At 39.5% G+C, this 18,092-nt stretch overlaps 1 protein-coding gene across 9 annotated transcripts in view; it reads right to left on the reverse strand.

Annotated features, from left to right (window-relative positions):
* Positions 1 to 2,769: 2,769 nt before the first annotated feature.
* MARK3 (microtubule affinity regulating kinase 3) overlaps positions 2,770 to 18,092 on the reverse strand; it is a 41,245-nt gene continuing 25,922 nt past the window's right edge. The window contains exons 10-19 of one of the 9 annotated variants that reach the window (XM_072115956.1): positions 17,361 to 17,460; positions 16,761 to 16,873; positions 16,462 to 16,615; positions 15,586 to 15,800; positions 15,132 to 15,235; positions 14,323 to 14,484; positions 12,640 to 12,897; positions 5,517 to 5,543; positions 4,405 to 4,449; positions 2,770 to 3,357 (exon numbers count right to left, since the gene is read on the reverse strand). In XM_072115956.1, the coding sequence (XP_071972057.1) occupies positions 3,012 to 3,357; positions 4,405 to 4,449; positions 5,517 to 5,543; positions 12,640 to 12,897; positions 14,323 to 14,484; positions 15,132 to 15,235; positions 15,586 to 15,800; positions 16,462 to 16,615; positions 16,761 to 16,873; positions 17,361 to 17,460 (1,524 nt within the window). In that variant the 3' untranslated portion in view covers positions 2,770 to 3,011. Of the gene's footprint in view, positions 3,358 to 4,404; positions 4,450 to 5,516; positions 5,544 to 11,159; positions 11,624 to 12,639; positions 12,898 to 14,322; positions 14,485 to 15,131; positions 15,236 to 15,585; positions 15,801 to 16,461; positions 16,616 to 16,760; positions 16,874 to 17,360; positions 17,461 to 18,092 lie in introns of those variants that run through there. The other 8 variants (XM_072115957.1, XM_072115958.1, XM_072115960.1 and 5 more) reach the window with 8 other exon arrangements.

Below are 18,092 nucleotides of genomic sequence, written 5' to 3' on the forward strand. Positions count from 1 at the left end.
GAGTATAGCCTGTTCACATCTGCATCAGAGGATTCATTGTGTAGGACATGAATAGCACAAGCCTATTCTTCCTGTTAAGACAACAAGCACCAGCAATGGGCTCAGTGGGTGCCATCCAAAGAGGTTGGTGTAAGCCCTTATGTACACACTTATTTTTCCCCACGTGTGCTAGTCATTGTTTTTGCTGCTCGCTCGTTTCCATCTATGGGCTCATAGACACATCCATGGTATCCTCAGCCCTGTGTATGAGCCATATGAGCAATAGCTCAGAGTAGGTCCTGCTCTTGCCAGTGCTTTCAGCTTGGAAAGTGAAAAAAAAAATTACTGATGCCACCTCAGTGTTAAATTTGTTTTTACTATAGAATATACTTACCCCCAAAATAGCAGTTCCATATTACTCCAGAATCCAGAAGTTTTTTTTATTTATCCATATGTGACACCAACTATACATTAATAACTAGGACACCACTTTCAACCCTGAAGTGTCATGCCTACTCCTTGGTACAATTCTGTCCCTCAGCTGGATCCCAGAGATATTCTTATTCCACTAACTAAAGGAACGCCACTACCCTCCAAGTTAGGAAGTCAGGGATGAGGAAAGTCCTGACTTGGGTTTAATGCACAGTAACTAGAAGGTATGTAATCCAGGTATGTGCTCAATCAGCTAAGCCGAATATCCTCAAAAATGCTCCATCTTCCATTTCTATGAAATCCGTTTTAGACAAACAATGTCACTCGCTTGTCCCTTGAAGTGTCCCATAACTGATCCACAAATATGGACAAGAGACATGACACCCTTGCAGCATCAGTATTTTTTATGTTCCCTTAGACTTCTTTGGGAAGACCCTTATACTTATACTTCTTGTAAACATATAAAAAAAATTCTTTTAGGCCTCATGCACATAAACATGTGCATATCAGGTGCTGCAAACAGTCTCGGTAGTTTCATCAGAAACTGTGGAAACCATTAAACACATATCCACAAACAACCTTTGCGCACAAAAAGCCCAAGAAAACCTTTTTTTTCAATACACTAGCCAGGCAGACACTTAAAGGGGTTTTCCCAAGAAGTAAAGTTCGGCCCTATCCACGGTATAGGGCCTAACTTGCTGATCAGTAGGGGTCTCAGTGCAGAGACCACCACAAATTGTGAAAATGAGGGGTCATGCAAAGCCGTCTGCTCCATTAATCTCTATGGAGCTGACAGAAATTGCAGAGCGCAGCGCTCACCGATCTCCGTCAGCTCCATAGAGATTAATGGGGGGGGGGAAAATCGAAGAATCCAACAGATCCCTCGTTTTCGCGATCTGCGGGGGTCTAATCTCAGAGACCCCACTGGTTAGCAAGTAAGGCCCTATACAAAGGATAGGGCCTAACTTTTCCTCGTGGGAAACCCCCTTTAATTCTACAAAAGCAGAATGTGGAATAAAGCTTTGCTGTGATTGGTTCTTCTAACCAATTAAGGAAGAACAACAAGAAATTTATTAAGTATAAGATTTGAGTTTTGCTTTAGTCCTGATGTAGGGGGTGATTTATAAACCTTGAAAAATATGACAAAGGCCAGAAATTACAAACAGGTAAATCCATTGATGAGATTTATAAGTGTGAAAGAGAATTTAAGCAGTAGTTCTTAAACGCTGAGTGGTACAAAGAATGGTTGCAATCAGCTTTATAACTATACTATATTATAGCATTTTATCACATGTTGTGTATATGCATTGAGGTTTTCATTTGACATGTACATACAATAGCGAGATCTAGATCTTTCGGGAAACTTGTCATAAATGGAATCTCCCGATACTATAAAAATCTTTTAATTGAAAACGGGGCAATGGTAGAATGAACTTTCATATTTCAGCAATTATCGATCTTAAATCACAAGGGTCCAGAATATTGACTTCTTGGAGAACAGTCTTTACTTCCCACACCATATACGGTGATCCACAAAATAACACATCATGGGTGGTCTCCTCCAAAACCAGCAACACACCAGGGGTCATCAATTACATCAAAGGAGCCAAGCGGGCATACCAGACACATAGGACATGGTGTGACATTTTTGTTTGTGGGGGGCATAAATGGTTGGGCTTCTTTAATTCTGTGCATCCTCTAAAGGCATGGTAACTATTCATACTGGAGCCACAAAAGCTACACTAAGCCAGCAATTCCAACCAATCCTCATGGATTGATAATGGTGTCATGATTTCTGCATACTGGAACATAGCACTGGCATTAGCCCACAGGGAATAAGGATAGAAAGGAAAACAGTTGTAAGTTGTCAATGAAACTAGTGACTTCAAAATGTGTACCGTAAGAAAATATATAATACAGCAGGGTAGCCATTTCATTGGGATAACCAGAGCGCCTACCAAGGAACACAGACGTCATTTTATGTTGCTTCAGCAGTAACACTGTTTAATCTCTGCCAAATATCAGTCATAAGTTACAATTCTCACTTTAGTGAACTCAACTATTAATCTTCCCAAACAGGATAATGAAAATACTGTAAATGACCTTGTGTATTTAACACTTGTGCAATTCTAAGGAGTGTTCCATTAAATTAGTAAAAAAAAAAATTAAAAATTGAACAAAAAAAAAAAAAAAAAAAAAGAATCTATTCCATTCTCTTGTTGGCTGGGGGGAGGGATTCTGTGTGCTCTATGCAAATGTAACATCCATACTTGCACACTCATACATGAAGGATATCAATATGACAATATTTGGTTATCACCATCAACAAAGGGGAAAGAAAAAGTCAAAAGTAAATAATTTACATGGTAGGCAACTTTAATGCTGTAGTGCACTTATATATATATTTATATAAAATAAAAAAAAAGTCCTTCTCTCCCCCCGTTCCAGCAGCTTGTTCCGTTTGTAATATCATAATTCAGGAGATGCAGGAATTATTGCCTAAATAATTCTATACATTAAACCAGTGTTCTTGGGGAAAACACTTTTTGAATTGCTACGTATTTTACAACATGATTGTTCACCTTAGCCTCCCCTTTATATTACAGTTTTAACTCATTGGCAATTTTGGAAGCAATGTTTTTGAAAGCTATGGATGTCCCAGATATCCGCTTGAAGCGCACCCCGTTCAGAGAGAGCCTTGGCAGTTTGCACACTTCCATCTCCCACTGGACGAGATTTTCGGCATGGCCATCACCGTGGACGCAGAAGAGTAAGAAGCGCTCTCTCTGCTCATAGTCACAATTGTTGGCATCTAAAACCTTGCGAATTTCACGCATCATTTCGTTGGGGTCCATGGAACTGGTGGTTTTCATGCTCCAGGTAAACCGCAGCGACCTTGGCTTTGACTCTTTGTTCTCATCTTTCTGGTCCCCTGACACATTACGACTAGAAGAAAACAGAAGTTACTCTTTCATAGGCAACAACTCCAGGTTGGATGGACGGACAAGATGGACAAACAAACTTCCTTTGCTATCCTTACATTACAAAGAGGAAAATGGGCCTTGGGACCTGAAACCTCAGTCTGTACAAAAAAGGGCATTTAGCCGCAATATACCAAATCGAAATGATACAAGCCCTTGAACAAGGCCAATCTAATAAGCTGTGCTACTGGAAACATTTTGGCCTCCGTTACACTATGGCCCTGCAGCTTTCCAGGACTTCTCAAACAAATCATGGCTAAACACTACAATAAAACTTGTCGCCACAAAGCCCAGAACAATGGTTTAGTGGCCTCCTTAGTGCAAGAGGAGTAATAAATGGTCACTCGTTTCCCGTAAAAAAGTAAAGCGGTATCCCATCACAATGTGTTATCCCAAAACCACAGGATAGGACAGTGGTTGGATGTACACAGAAATTAAAAGAGCAGCTGCTCATATTTGCAACCAATTATACAGTCACAAAAATGATATATTAATACTATTTTTGATGAGAATTTGGTTTCAGATGCACTTGCGATTCTTAACATTTGCAAATTTAAGGTGATCTCTTGCCAACCCAATATTCTTTTTTTTTTTTTAATCTGGAGTCTTAAATGCATTTGCAAAATATTCTTAAGTTTGGAGGCCAAAACGTAACAATTTTCTCAATGTCCCTAGTGTTCAAGTATTGCCCCTTACAGCTAAGCAATAAATCAAACCTCTTCAGTAATAAGAGTGTATGGAATAGATTTCCACATGTGGACAAGTCTATTCTTCTAACCCTCTGATAGGAAATGACCATCCATCCATATAAAGGTTACCTTTTTTAAGGCAGAACTGCTCCCCTACCATACAATGAGACAGCAAACATGCAAAACATTCACAAAATAAACAGTAAAATGTAAATTGTCGGATGCAATAACGTCATGCAAACACATTCTCATGAAGGGGTTAGCGGAATGCTTATGAGTGATGTTAAGGTAAAAATATGGGTAAATATATATATTGCCCTCACCTGGAGCCCTCATATCTCCCGTTTCTTTCAGATTCAGTCGGGAGCCTCAATGAAAACAATGCAAAAAGCAAAAGACAAGCAAAAAAGAAGAGAAATCTTACACTGGTGTCCAAAGGCTGAAACCAACAAGTCAGCTGCACAGATTTACAAGAGGAGACATCACAGCAGATCGACAACACTTTACAATCTGTGCTCCCTATCATCTGTATATAATGGAGGCCCAAGGATAATGAAAATATTCCCATTAAGAGGTGTTTGTACAGCAATCACTGATCCCTTACTGATCGTATGATTCAACATTTTAAAATCTTTGCGCCCTTATACGATGCATATAGTTGTATTGCTGGGGTCTACAGAATTATGAGCACAAATTAGATACTTGTATGGGCCCTAACTGTACAAAAAAGTGTAGGGTTTATAAGTGAAGGTCATAAGTGGATGTAGAATCATGGGAGCAGTGATGTATGGCTTTATTCATGTTGAAATCCAGAATACACAAGTCTTTTTTTTTTCAAAATATGTCGCCATGAAGAAAGGGGGATTTGTCCCCAGGCAACATTCCCTTCATATAAAATGGACAAATTTAATCTTAAAAGGTTTATACCCATCTCAATCTAGTGGAGCTGAGAATAAACCTCTCTCAATACGAAAGATGGGAAAATATTGTATAAATTTCAGGATTCTGCACCCAAAACACATGGAACAAAATACTGAGCCCTCATTTACGTTTAACAGACCTTTCCAAAAATGTCACAACTGTACTTTCAGTGTAATAGCATCGTGTGTATGCTAAACCAGACCCAAAAACTTACCTGGTAATAAAATTGTAACATTAACGCCACAAGCTTTTTGCCGTCCGCATGCCAAGTGTTTATTAGTAAAAATGAAATGTGAAATTTTATGCACGCTAATGGTTGCAAAGTGCACAGGACATGCTCAGCTGATTCAGAGATACATCAAGTGAAAAGTAGGAAAGACGCCGTTTCTCAATCAAATTTAGTTTTCAGCAGAAAGTTTAGTATTCAGAAAAATCAGATCCAGAAAGACAAGTTATACAAGAATAAAAAAAAAAAAAAAAAAAAAAAAAAGATACTTAAATCCTTAAATCCTACCTTTTTATAAATCTGAATGACATGTTTCTAAAAAACAAAAAAAAAAAAAAAATCAAAGTAAAAAATAATTAAGATGCGCAAAAATAGGGGGGAAAAAAGCAATTAAAAAGTAAAAAAAAAAAACTTTTTTTTTTTTTTTTTAACATACAGAAAGAAATACAGCCCAGATTCAAGGATCCTTCTTGATGGGAAAATGGGAGGAAAAGAAGGTTACACCAGGCGATGGATTTTACAATAACTGGGAGAAAGGGGAAAAAAACCTCCTGTTTTAACAACTATTAGGCTAAATTCAGACAAACGTGTGCCCACTGTACCGTAGCTGTGCGCCCAATTGCTGGCCTATGGGGGACGTATATATGTCCGCCAACGGCCGTCTGAATGCAGCCCAACAGAGTTTTAGATTCTTACCCAACATGTACACAGAGCTGAACAAGCAAAACATGGGAGAAGATGAACTGCCAAGTCCCTACATAATTCCTTAAACCCCAGTTGTGGAGTGTATAGAATAGAACAGAGCTAAAATAGACAAGCAGGGAGTTCCTCAATGACTGCCAATCGTCGCTGGATAAAACGACATACAATAATGATTGTCACTCACTGTTTGGGAACATTAGATTCCTAGACAGAAATAGAAGGGATTCAAAAAACAAAAATGTCAAGTTATACTGAACCATTTCCCACAAAACTGCCTCAATCTGATTACCTCCTCTAGCTCTATGGTGGCAGATAAAACATCAAGCTCAAAACACTGAGTCTGACTGAACAAACAAGCTCATGTGAAACCACCCTAACGTACATAGTCATTGGGGGTCATTTCTAATCAGGCAGCTCCTCTGGACAGTTCTGTGTTGGTCTTTGAAGCTTCACTGCCCGTGAAATTCACTAAAGTGGCTTTGGCCCTTAAATAAATATTCTTATACCCGTGTCTGGCTTTTTTTTTTTTTTTTAAAGTCCCATGGTCAGCCTTAGAGAAGGCTACACAGATACTACTGGTATGCCAAGTCCATAATATCTTTGGTGAAGCTCATACCATACAATATCAAAACTGTAACATATACAGGTTCATACAGCTTATTTCTGTAGTGCATGTTATGCTTGGTACATGGCACCTCCATTACATGATTTTTAAAAAAAAATTTTTTTAAAGAAGACCTGTCAGCAATACTAACCTGTCTGTTTTTACCCCTTATTTTCGTACAATCCAGGCATTACCATTCTCCCTAATTAAAAACATGGGTAACTAAACAAGACAAGTCATGAGAGATGACAGATCCTCCTTAAAAGGTGGCAAAGATATATTTTTTTACAGAAAAAGAAGCAGTTAATAACATGCACACAAGACAATGTAATGTTGTTACTAGACTGACAGATGTTGACCACAGTTGAGCGAGTCTGTCCAACTCAGCCAGTACTTTATCTCATTGAAGACACCCAAAGCAACTATTTTGTGGTCAGCAGATAAGCTTTGACCCATCACCACCTTCCTGGCATACATTTCTTAAATGTTAAAGTATCATCTTTAAAGGAAATCTACCATTTGATTTCATGCATTATGAACCAAATATACATAGAGAATGCTGTAGCTATACTGATGAAGAAACATATGTTGTTTAATCCCTGAGCCAAATGGTTTAGCTGAAAAACAGTAAAATTCACCTTGGGAAAGCTGGGTTGCAAACTGCTTGCAGTTGATAAACACATTACATGGAGCTTCCTGAACTGTTCAGACAGGACTAATCAACCCGAGTTGGATTACTTATACACAGCAGTTGGGGGATGATGCAGTGATTGATTACTTCTGCCTGTCAGCCACAACCCAGTGATTACATCATTCTCTGGAGCATTGCAAGAAGAAAAAGCAATAGCCAAAAGGAGCAACAGTTTTTTCAGCAAACCCACTCAGCTCAGGGATTAAACAAGAGATGTTTATGCATTAGTGTAGCTGCAGCATTCTCCAAGCATGTTTGGTTCATAATGCATGACATCAAATGGTAGATCAAGGTTACGTTTTAAAGATCTCTTGACATTTGTGCTATTGCTTATGGATGAGATGTTGGGTTGGCAGTCTTCCGTTCATCTTGTCCAAATCAAAGTTCTGTTGAGGCTGGACACAAGCATGCTCGTAATGATAATCCATTAACTGTATAATTGGTTTTTATAGGCCTCAAGTAGGTACCATAAAAATCTGGTCAGATCTGACTAGGATGCACATGGGGAAGGCAGGTAACTATGACTGAAGGCTCACATGCATTTTTGGAGCTTTTTGAGCCAGGAGAAGAAAATGATTATGCACATGTACGATAAAAAATGTACTTGTAAACATGTATGTTCCTTGAAAGTTGTATGTTCCTTGAATAGTTGCAAATCCTAACACTATAACATGCAGTCCAATCTGCAGACAGCAGGTGGCCAGACATTGCTTACTTCTCAGTGGAAAAATAGCAGACTTATAAAATGATGGGGGAAAAAAAAATGTATAATTTGTTTAGCTCCTCCTGCAGATCAAACTGCATCTTCCATCTTTCAAGAAGTTGTAATCTCCAAGCAGAATTTTTTTGATTTTCCAATAATGTTGCTGCCATTTATCAGATGCCAGAAAACAAAGAATTTGTTAAAATTATTCCAAAATATAGGTCTCTGTTATGTTTCATTATACAATAATTAACATGAAAATAACCTTAAATTTACTATAAGACTCAACATGTCACACAAAAAGGGTATTTCTGAAAGTTTTATTAAACTTTTTTTTTTTTACAAGCAAGTTAGGTTGGAAACTAAATGTATTCAAAAAATGTTTTTTGTTTTTATTTTACAGACAATTTACTTCAAGAGTGTTAACTAAAGACACAGCAGCGGAAGGATTTGAGTCTTCAATGTTAGAGCCTCTGGACCTGCCAGATGTCGAGCTGCTTTCTGATGAAAAGGTCTTAAGTTGGATTTGGAACAGAACTTAGAGTTGATTATTTGGCCCTGAGAATTTATCTCTGTTAGAGTTCATGTAAATTGCAGAGGACACACACACACCATAGACATTTATGTAGAACTGTTAAACTGGTGTAAACCACTTATATTGTAATACACTGTACACAGTGGAACAAATTAATTGGCCTTGAGTGTTCTCAGAACTGGTTAAATGATTAGTATTTTTTACCAAATGACTAAGAAATATAATTAAAGCATAAAGTTTACATTAAAAGCAGCAGTAATACTTTCATAAAGAATGGTACAGACATAAAATATAATACAAGTTTTAGTCTTTGTTCGATGACTGGACACCCAGCAGCACATGAAATATAAAACTTTAGGAATAAATACTCCTAAAACTACAATTTGACGTCCGAGAGCTCATTCCACTAAATTGTACAAAAGTCATGATAAAACAATCAGATAAAGAGGAACATTCATGAAACTTATTGGTTGTATATAGGGGATATGGCTGGCCGGAATGCAAGCTAAACTTGAGACTGCAATGCAAAATTATATACCCCTCCCCATCTTGGTAAGCAAAGCGACAGCGTAAAGCAAGAAGGATTTTTCATGATTGCAGTCCCCTTCACAACACAATTCTGCAGCATTTATTTCCTATAGTTATGTTGCACCATAAGTTAATTTATAAATTGACAACTGGTTGTTACCCATTGTGGTAGTGCCCCTGCTCAAGGCAACAATATCTAAATCAGTATTAAGGGTCAAAAGGAAGAAAATATCCCTATGGAGAAGAGAATGGCACTGCCCAGCTGTCAATTAATTCATAAGGATCCATGCTAGAGAATGGGAAATGTGGTCTCTAATCAGACAGGACAACAGACCAGACCGCATGCTCTTTAAAGTCATATTGACATATCAGAAATTGTGTAATAAGACTTCAAAAGACTATATGGATTTGAAACTCCAATATTTAAAGCTTAGCGAGGTGAATGGTAACTTGTGGCAGTGTTACAATGTCTCCTTAGCATCCGCCTGTTAGCGTGGCTGCCGACTGGCTTCCAAATGAGAGTTTAGCTTAAGCCAGCACCATGGAAAGTGTATTGGTTGTAGCCTCCATAGCAAAAGCTATTGTTTATAGGGCTCTCTGAACTAATGGCTGGATGTCCCATCTCTATGCTGAATATAAGGTCTTTGGCTACATGCACATGACCATGGTGTGTTTTTGGGCCACCAAAAAATGGATCTGTGGTCCATTGTTTGAGGCCCAAGTGCCAGTGACCACAATCAAGACTGCCTGAAATCGCCATACAGGCATAGAAGCATGAATAGGAACCACAGAGTTTTGTGTATTGTGCTATTGCCTCATGCAATGGTGGCATGAAAAGCATGAGCTCAGAAATGGGACCGCTGTGGGGGTGGGGGAGGATGGTGATAACAGGGAGACAGACCCCTATGGAATATAAAGGTTGTTTTAAAAGAAGCATTCCAGCTTAAGGGAAACCTTCCACTTGAAGTGGCAGGTTTCAGATGGAAATACCGAGCACCAGCTCACCCGGAGCTTATTTTTGTTAGTGTTTTAAACCGCTGTATTGCGGTTTAAAACACTTTTTAAACTTCATAGCCGGCGCAGGGAGGTACGCGCTCGGCGCTTACCATGCGCACGGCTCTCCTTCACTTCCTATGTAGCCGCGCGCATGGTAATCGCCGAGCGCGTACCTCCCTGCGCCGGCTATAAAGTTTAAAAAGTGTTTTAAACCGCAATACAGCGGTTTAAAACACTAACAAAAATAAGCTCCGGGTGAGCTGGTGCTCGGTATTTCCATCTGAAACCTGCCACTTCAAGTGGTAGGTTTCCTTTAAAGCATAGAGCAGTGCCCCACATGTACCATGCCGTTGCGGTTCAAAGTAGTGACCAGTGGAAACAGCTCGGGTACAGTGATAACATACATAGCCAGAAACTCAGCTCATCTACTTTAGAGTAGAGTACTCCAATAGTTAGCATTTAGAGACGACCTGGGCATTGTACGGCCCTCTCTCTCTCTGACTGGCCTGCGTGATAGTTAAAAGATCTAATCTTTTAACAAATGATGCAATTAGGTGCTCCATATTTTTATTGAATCATTGTAAAGTTTAATTTGCAGTTTTTCTGCTTTTCATGTACACAAACAGAAGCTGGCAGTGATGGGCAGTACCAAGGGAAACCAGGAGCCATGTCCATATTCCTGGACAACCCCTTGAAAAAGTTCTGCAGATTTATGATACTTTATGATAAAGAGAGAAAATTAACCCTCAGTTATACAAGTTTTTATGTAGTGGAGTAGGATTTCACCAGCACTGTTTGGTTGCCAGCTTTTGGTGTACAAGGAAGGCTTTCAATCATCTTATGTGGGTAGGGATCTCAGGACTCTCATCGTCTCTTAAGAGTCCTGACAAAAAGAGCCAACAGAAATCATCTGAAAAAAATACATCTAGATGTAAGGCTACATTCACACGAACATATGGGGGAAGTATATACATCACCCATACACCGATATGGCCTCATGGCGCTGTATGGTGCAGCACCTATCCGCAGCTCGTAGAAAGATAGGACATGTCCCATCTTTCGACAGAATACGGCGATGGGCGCTATGTTACTCTATGGAGAGGGGCGGGGTTGAGCAGCGCTCTCCCCCCCCCCCCTCCCCGATGTATGCCCACCATACTACGGTACGGTGGGCATACATCATGTGAATGTAGCCCAAGCTTCAGAAATGTTCCTCTTCAAGATCAAAATATAAATTTGCCCAAATCCCCTACAATTCAAAATACTAGAACTTTATAAGAACAAATGTATGTGCAATACCAGATTACACAAGCATGTTAAACTTGGAGGTAGATTTAGTGTTAAAGTTACAATGTACATTTGTGTCAAATATTCCAAGTTCTACACATTGCATATTTAAAGAGACTACTACAAAAAAGTAGATACACACACGTGAGGGGGGTTTGCTAGATATGAACAATACGACACTGTAGTATTAAAGCCTGAGCAGTTTTCACCACCCAAAATATTGCAAGAAATAAATTTGATATGTTCTAAAATAATACTCTTCTCTAGCAAAAGCTCTACTCTACAGAACAGAAAAATAATACATCAATACTTTACAGTGTCAATGGCTCAGCAGGCTGTACTTTCATCTCTGGTCAAGATTGGAAGGAAATAGAAGGCATCTAGTTTAATATTGCACTGCAATTCTCCTCTATGGCAAATGCTTAACTAGCTGCAAATTACATCTGGAAGCAGATAAGGGGACAACTACTTGGAGAAAACAAATTGCAAGGAAAACTCAAGATTGAAGGTTCCCTGTATGCAAATGTTGCTGGTGTGCTTCCGTCACATCACTTTGTATTTCCATGGTCTCAAGTGGCTGTGTTTTCGATGGTTATCGACTGTCTGAGGCGCAAACTCAGAGCATGTCCTATTCCTGTGTTTGCGTCTCAGCATAAAGCAAACATGTACATGCATGAAGGGTAGGAATGTACAAATCTTGTATCCATCAATTACCATTTTTTGCAGTTACTCAGAAGCATAAGACTTAGCAGCCTCCTATTGGTACTTTGGGGAAAGAAAATGTTTTCGGCATTGTGTAGATGGAACAAACTAAATTCAGATAAATTTACTGCATGTTAAGCATGAGCCATGAATCAAGCTACACTACATTCAACCACCTTATATATAAAACAGCAACCCTACCCAATGTAAACTGTAGATTCCCCCAAAAAAAGAATTACCCAAAACTTTCAAATCAACATTCCAGCTAAAGTGAATCAATGGCATCCCCCAAGTCTTTGCGACAATTTCTACAGAAAAAAATAAATAAAAAATCTGCTGTTTGGTAGAATCGTGCAAGGAATGTTATCACTGCAGATATCAATGCTCCTTGATGGTTGTAGAATGGGAACATTTATATACAAATCGGCCAGAGCTTACTTTATACATCTAAACTTGTCCAATAAAACCAACAAAATATGTCTAACATTTGCATAACAAAAGGATAAGAAAAAGGACAAAAACCTATAAATATGGCACAAAATATACATATAGTACAAAACATACAACAGAAGTAAAATCCATTGACATTGGGGGAACATTTTAGGAGTGATGGCACACAGCAAGTGACGGGTGAAAGTATTTCCCACACCACCAGTAACTTACCTTCTAGTTAATTTTGAAGTTAATTTACTAAAAAGATTAGTGGAGCCTCTACTTCTAGTCTGTGACAGAGGTGTGGCTTCATGAGATAAACTGGGGGAGGCAGGTGGTCCATTGTAGGTTGCAGTGCGTCGTTCACGGAGCTGGCCGTGGAAAGTGCTTCGGCTGGCGGTTCCTCGGGGGAAGCGCATGCGGTCTGGAGTAGTGGTGCTTGTTATGCTGTGCGTTGAGGCCACTGATGTTCTTTGTTCGGGGATTGTGCTGCGATGAGATGAGGCAGTTGAACAAAACCATGTACACTTATAAGAATATATATACACAAACAGACACAAACAAACAGACTCATTTATACATACACATATAAAATTGTTGAGGGTAACCAATCCCAATATAGAAAATGAATGTTTCATTTAAGACTTTCACCATTATTCACTAAAGATACACTGCATTAATACAGCAAGGCTTGAAAATATCAGATGGGGACTAAAAACGGATTTGCAGTACCAGCTTATTAATAGCCTTTCCATGGGCACTTGCAGCGACCAGACGATAGAAGATCTGTCGGACAAAGTGATAAGACAGCTCCATCCATGGTTTAGCCGCGGTGCAAGGTTACTAAAGTTAAGTGCCATGTTGAGCACAGAGTTGCACTGCTGCCAAAGAAAAGATGGAGCCGTCTGCATTTTTGTGCCATCCAGTGTGTAGCAGCGCTGCATCATCCGAGCAATAGGTCCCTGGTGTCCAAACTAAACAAATCTCCTATTAATGACTTATTCGATCAATGCAAACAAATACACAACTTGAGTCTTAAAGCACACCTCCTCCCAGAAACCTATAATACAAAACACCATATCCAACACTCGCACCTACCAATGAGAGTCTATGAAGTAGACCAGTTGTTGTATGAGGGCTCATTGTGATACACTGTTAGGCTGCATGTGCATAAATGTGCAATGGGAGCGGTGTGCTTGCACTCTTTTGCGGCTGACACAAGGCCACATTACTTAGTTTTTGGAGCATGCACAGCGGGTTAGCCGACTGCCCCTGCTACAAACTATTCCTGCTTGCCTCTGCGTTGGTCTGCGCAGCGCTCAGCAGCGCTTGAGGCTTTAGTGGTGAGTATGTCTGTTCCATTAAATTGATACTACCGATGCAGCATCCCAACAGAAACCATTGTCTGTCCTTAGAAATTTCTGGTTTTCACCAGAGGTGTGCTTTAAGTACAATGCACTAAACGGCTGATGCTCGGGAATAAGAACAAGGGGTTGGTAATGGATAACATTTGAATGTTGTTTGAAACGCACACGGACGTTAAGTATTAAACACATCAGCGGTCACATGTCACAGATTTATACACATATACTAGTATTCAGCATGACCCTGTTACACTTTATCTTAACTGTTAAAAGTGCCATGTGGTAAAAAACACAACTACCAGGGTTCATAGGCAGGGACCAGAAATATATATTTTAGATGGGTTTCACAGATAACATTACAACTATAGAGGACATATTTGAACAGCTGTAGCCAAAAGGAGAAAATGATAATGGACCCAAATGGTAAATGCAACACAGGCCTGGTATGACGGAGGAAAGAATGACACTTGGAGGTAATGGGAAATATGTTAGTTGAACAGACAATTTTAAAGGGTTTTCAAGCTGGTGGGTTCTATTTAAATATTCTTACGCAGGCCCGAAGTTATCTGCTTCACTGGTATTTGTTGGTAACATCTCCGAGTGCCTGGAGGCTGACATGGACATCGACTTCGGATGCCGCAGCCGAGCAAAGATTGAAGATATGGCAAATACTGAGGCAGGACTAGTTGCATAAGCGAAAATTCCTGTCAGGCTGTGATGGGAAGGGGGTAGAATAGGTTTGGGCAGACAAAAAAGTATAATGGACCAATAAAACTGGAGCAAATGAGAGCAAAAAGTACAAAAAAGTCTTAGAGGCAAAAATAAAAACATCCTATATGTTTATACACAGTCTTAAGTCAAAATCCATCTGTATAAATTCATCAAACATTTACAGTATATCCTACAGAATCCATAAGTGAGACATGCATTGTTTCCTTATAATGCAGATACAGGCTTTTAGGGCTCTGGGTAGAATTAAAAATACATGTTGTATTTTACAAAGGCAAATGTCACTGGCAAAATGTTCCTCTTCCTTTGAAGCTGAAAACCAGTGCCTCAGGATTGCCAAAGGGTATATGACGGGCTGCCTGCTTCAGTTCCCTGGACATCTTTGTGCCATGTCAAGTACCATTATGCTAATTTCCGCTAAAGCATTTTTACATGTATCCTCTGCTGCATAATCCTATAGGGAATAGATTTAAGCTGTGCAGATCCCACAGTGTTATTTCCTGAATTAAATATTTCTGAGCCGGCATAAAAGATATACATATGTAATCCTTGCAGATAATATAGAATATATGAATTATCTTAACTAGGACTTACTAGATGATCCATAAAAATCTAATGAATAAATCTTACCTGTTTTCTTTGCCATTTTGAATAACCGAATGTCTATCGGTGGAGGCACGCTCACTGCACACGTAGGTATTGCGACGGGTCATTCCACTGGATGTAGAATTATTCTATGGGAGAGAGGACACTGCAGGTTATGTCACTGAGCACATAGAAGGCACCACATAGGGATATTCTAGCTATACATCTTTCTTGTAAACTGACCTAGACTTCTACCTTTAACATTTACAAGTTGCCAAGAGAGATCGGGGCATTTGGTGACAGAAAAACAATCTAATCCTGTTAAAATTTCAATTCTTTAACCCAATTCCTTCTTATGTCACAGCGAGGGGGAACCTTACGGCCAGGATTCTTGGCAGGCTAAACACAGGAACAGTGGAGGGAGGGGGGCACTAGACAAGAGCTAGAAACATACATCCAAAATACCAGGAGGAGGACAAGTATTAATTCATATACTTACACTGGTAACAACTGAACTCTTCTTCCGCTCAGGAATATCAGCTTTATTGGGGTTGTTTGCATTGCCAAGCATTGGACTAGGAGGAGTGACGCCTCGCCCACTAACCGCACTACTACTAGATTTCCGAGACTGGACCTCTTCCTTCAGGTCATTGTCTGTGGTGCTTGTCTGGCTTCGTTTTGGGTAAACTGTAACAGCAGGGATGGCAGGGCCAGCTAGAACCAGAATATAACTCATGTTAATACCTCATTGAATAATCTTGCAAGTCCAACTGGAGTTACTGAGCCTCAGGATGCGTTCACACATGGCGTTCTGACACATGCATCCAACACACCTGTGGCAAATCACCACTTGTGAACGCACCCTTAAGCAGAGTAATAGGTAAAAATATGGTGAATTCTCAGCACTGCAGTACTACTATCTATGACTCTCTGCTCCTGCAGCAGGCTGGGTTTCCATATGCACCCATAGTCAATAGAGAAAGGCTATTAACCATGACTGTTCACAACACATTACTATACGTGCTGCAAAATTTACAACACTACCTTTACTCCTGATAGTTGGACTATTTGATGCAATAGAAAAGTGTGGGGGGGGGGGGGGGGGCAAAACAATGGCATGGGTGCGAGAGCTGTCTCTCAGAAAGCAAGATGCAAATACAATTGAAAGCAGTGGCAGAGGAAGGACCAATAAATGTCTGATTAAATTGCTGCGTCAGCACTTCGTGATAAACATGTGGGTTAAAGGCTTTAGTCTGGGCACTCTAAAAGGTACATCATCACTGCAATAGAAAAATTACCACAGTGTGGAAAAGTATACGTTCCAAGTTTAAGGCAATCTGAGGGAAGACTAGCAAGATACGCAAGGCATACTCACCATGATCACTGTACCGTCGCTGTTTCTGGCTGGAAGAGATGCTACGTTGCACCTTGTGTAGAGGGGACTGTCCAGTGCTATTGTTCAGATCACTGCTTGGTCTGACTTTAGCAAGTGACAAATTGCTGCTAGAGCTGGAGTCACTGGCATCCAACTGTAGATAAAGCACATGTCCGGACATTTAAACTGGATGATGTGAAATCACATAAGAAACCCCCGACAGCTTCATTAAGGTGAGAACTAAATCTAGTTAGAGACAATAAAAATATCTAATTTGTACCCAAATCAACCATAAATACCTCTGAAGATTTTCTTCCAAGTAACAAATATGTAGCCGTGATTTCATCATATTTCATCTTGCTAAGAGATTCCTGAATCTCTTCTCTTGAATAACCCATTCCAACCATTATGTCTGCAAACAAAAAAAGCATTAAAGCGCCTATTCCAACATTTTATTATAAAAATAACAACCAAGTAGTATAAAATAAGAATTCCTATGCAGCACATTGTATGGATTGGTAGCTTCAGTCATGCTTCCATTATTAAGTCACTTTAGAGGACACCTGCTCTTGTATAATGTAAGATCATAACAAGGAAAAGGGAAATCTCTGTCACAAGTGTGCACTGGGTCTTACCAAGTTCTTCTGACGAGAGAAAATAATAAATGCTGTCCTGCTCATAGGAGGAAGAATCGGGTGCTAACTTTTTTTCAGTGCCATTTTATTTTATTTTTAATTATTGTTTTACTAAATAAAAAAGGGGGGGGAAAAAAAAAAAAAAAAAAAAAAAACCCCAAAAAAAACCTTTCCCTTCCCCGGTAACTTACAACATGGAACGCACATGAATGCAAAAAAAAAAAGTCAGACACTTTGCACTCATGTGGAAAAACTATTGATTACCTATTCGTTTCTGGTCTGCTATATCAAGTTCTGGCTCAACAAATGGTTTGAGCTCATCCTCTTCATGCCCAGCATTGATCCATCTGTCCTTCATTATTTGCTTAAAGAGAAAGGTCAAAAATAGAAGAAGGTTAAAAGGAGAGTATTTAAAGGCATTGTCAGGATAAAAGGTATGAACTCTACTTTGCCATCTTAAAAATATACATTAAAAGTTACATTAAGTATAGTAGGAGAGTTTGCATAATTTTTTTTCCAGGAGAGGAAAAGTACTCTTTTCATTTTTGAGGAGTATTTTTTAGCCAAGATGATGATATGATAGACAGTAATAGAAATACTCTATAGGAGTTTAAAATTGTAATAAATGGCTATTTACTTAAGCTCCTAGACAAGGCTTTTTAATATGATTTTTTTCCATTTACGTTTATTTATTACTTTTACCTGGGACAGAAGTTAAAGGCGAGCGCATTATGTGTTCCCTGCTGTTTTTATAGAAAGACGACATGTAGCAGTGATCTAATGGTATCAGGCCATTAGAGGACTGTTACCAGTCATCTGCGCAGGGACAGCGGACCGATTATATCAGCCCCCCGTCATAGGGCAGGATCGAGCAGTCAGTGTGACATCCCGATCCTGCCCATGACCCTAGACAGGGATGTCTCTAGACTATGCTGTTTACAGAGAGGGCTTTATGAACACATACTGCATACAATGGTACACACCTCAGACGCAACA

The sequence above is a fragment of the Engystomops pustulosus genome, chromosome 7, assembly GCF_040894005.1.
Source record: "Engystomops pustulosus chromosome 7, aEngPut4.maternal, whole genome shotgun sequence".
In the NCBI taxonomy this organism is placed as follows: domain Eukaryota; kingdom Metazoa; phylum Chordata; class Amphibia; order Anura; family Leptodactylidae; genus Engystomops; species Engystomops pustulosus.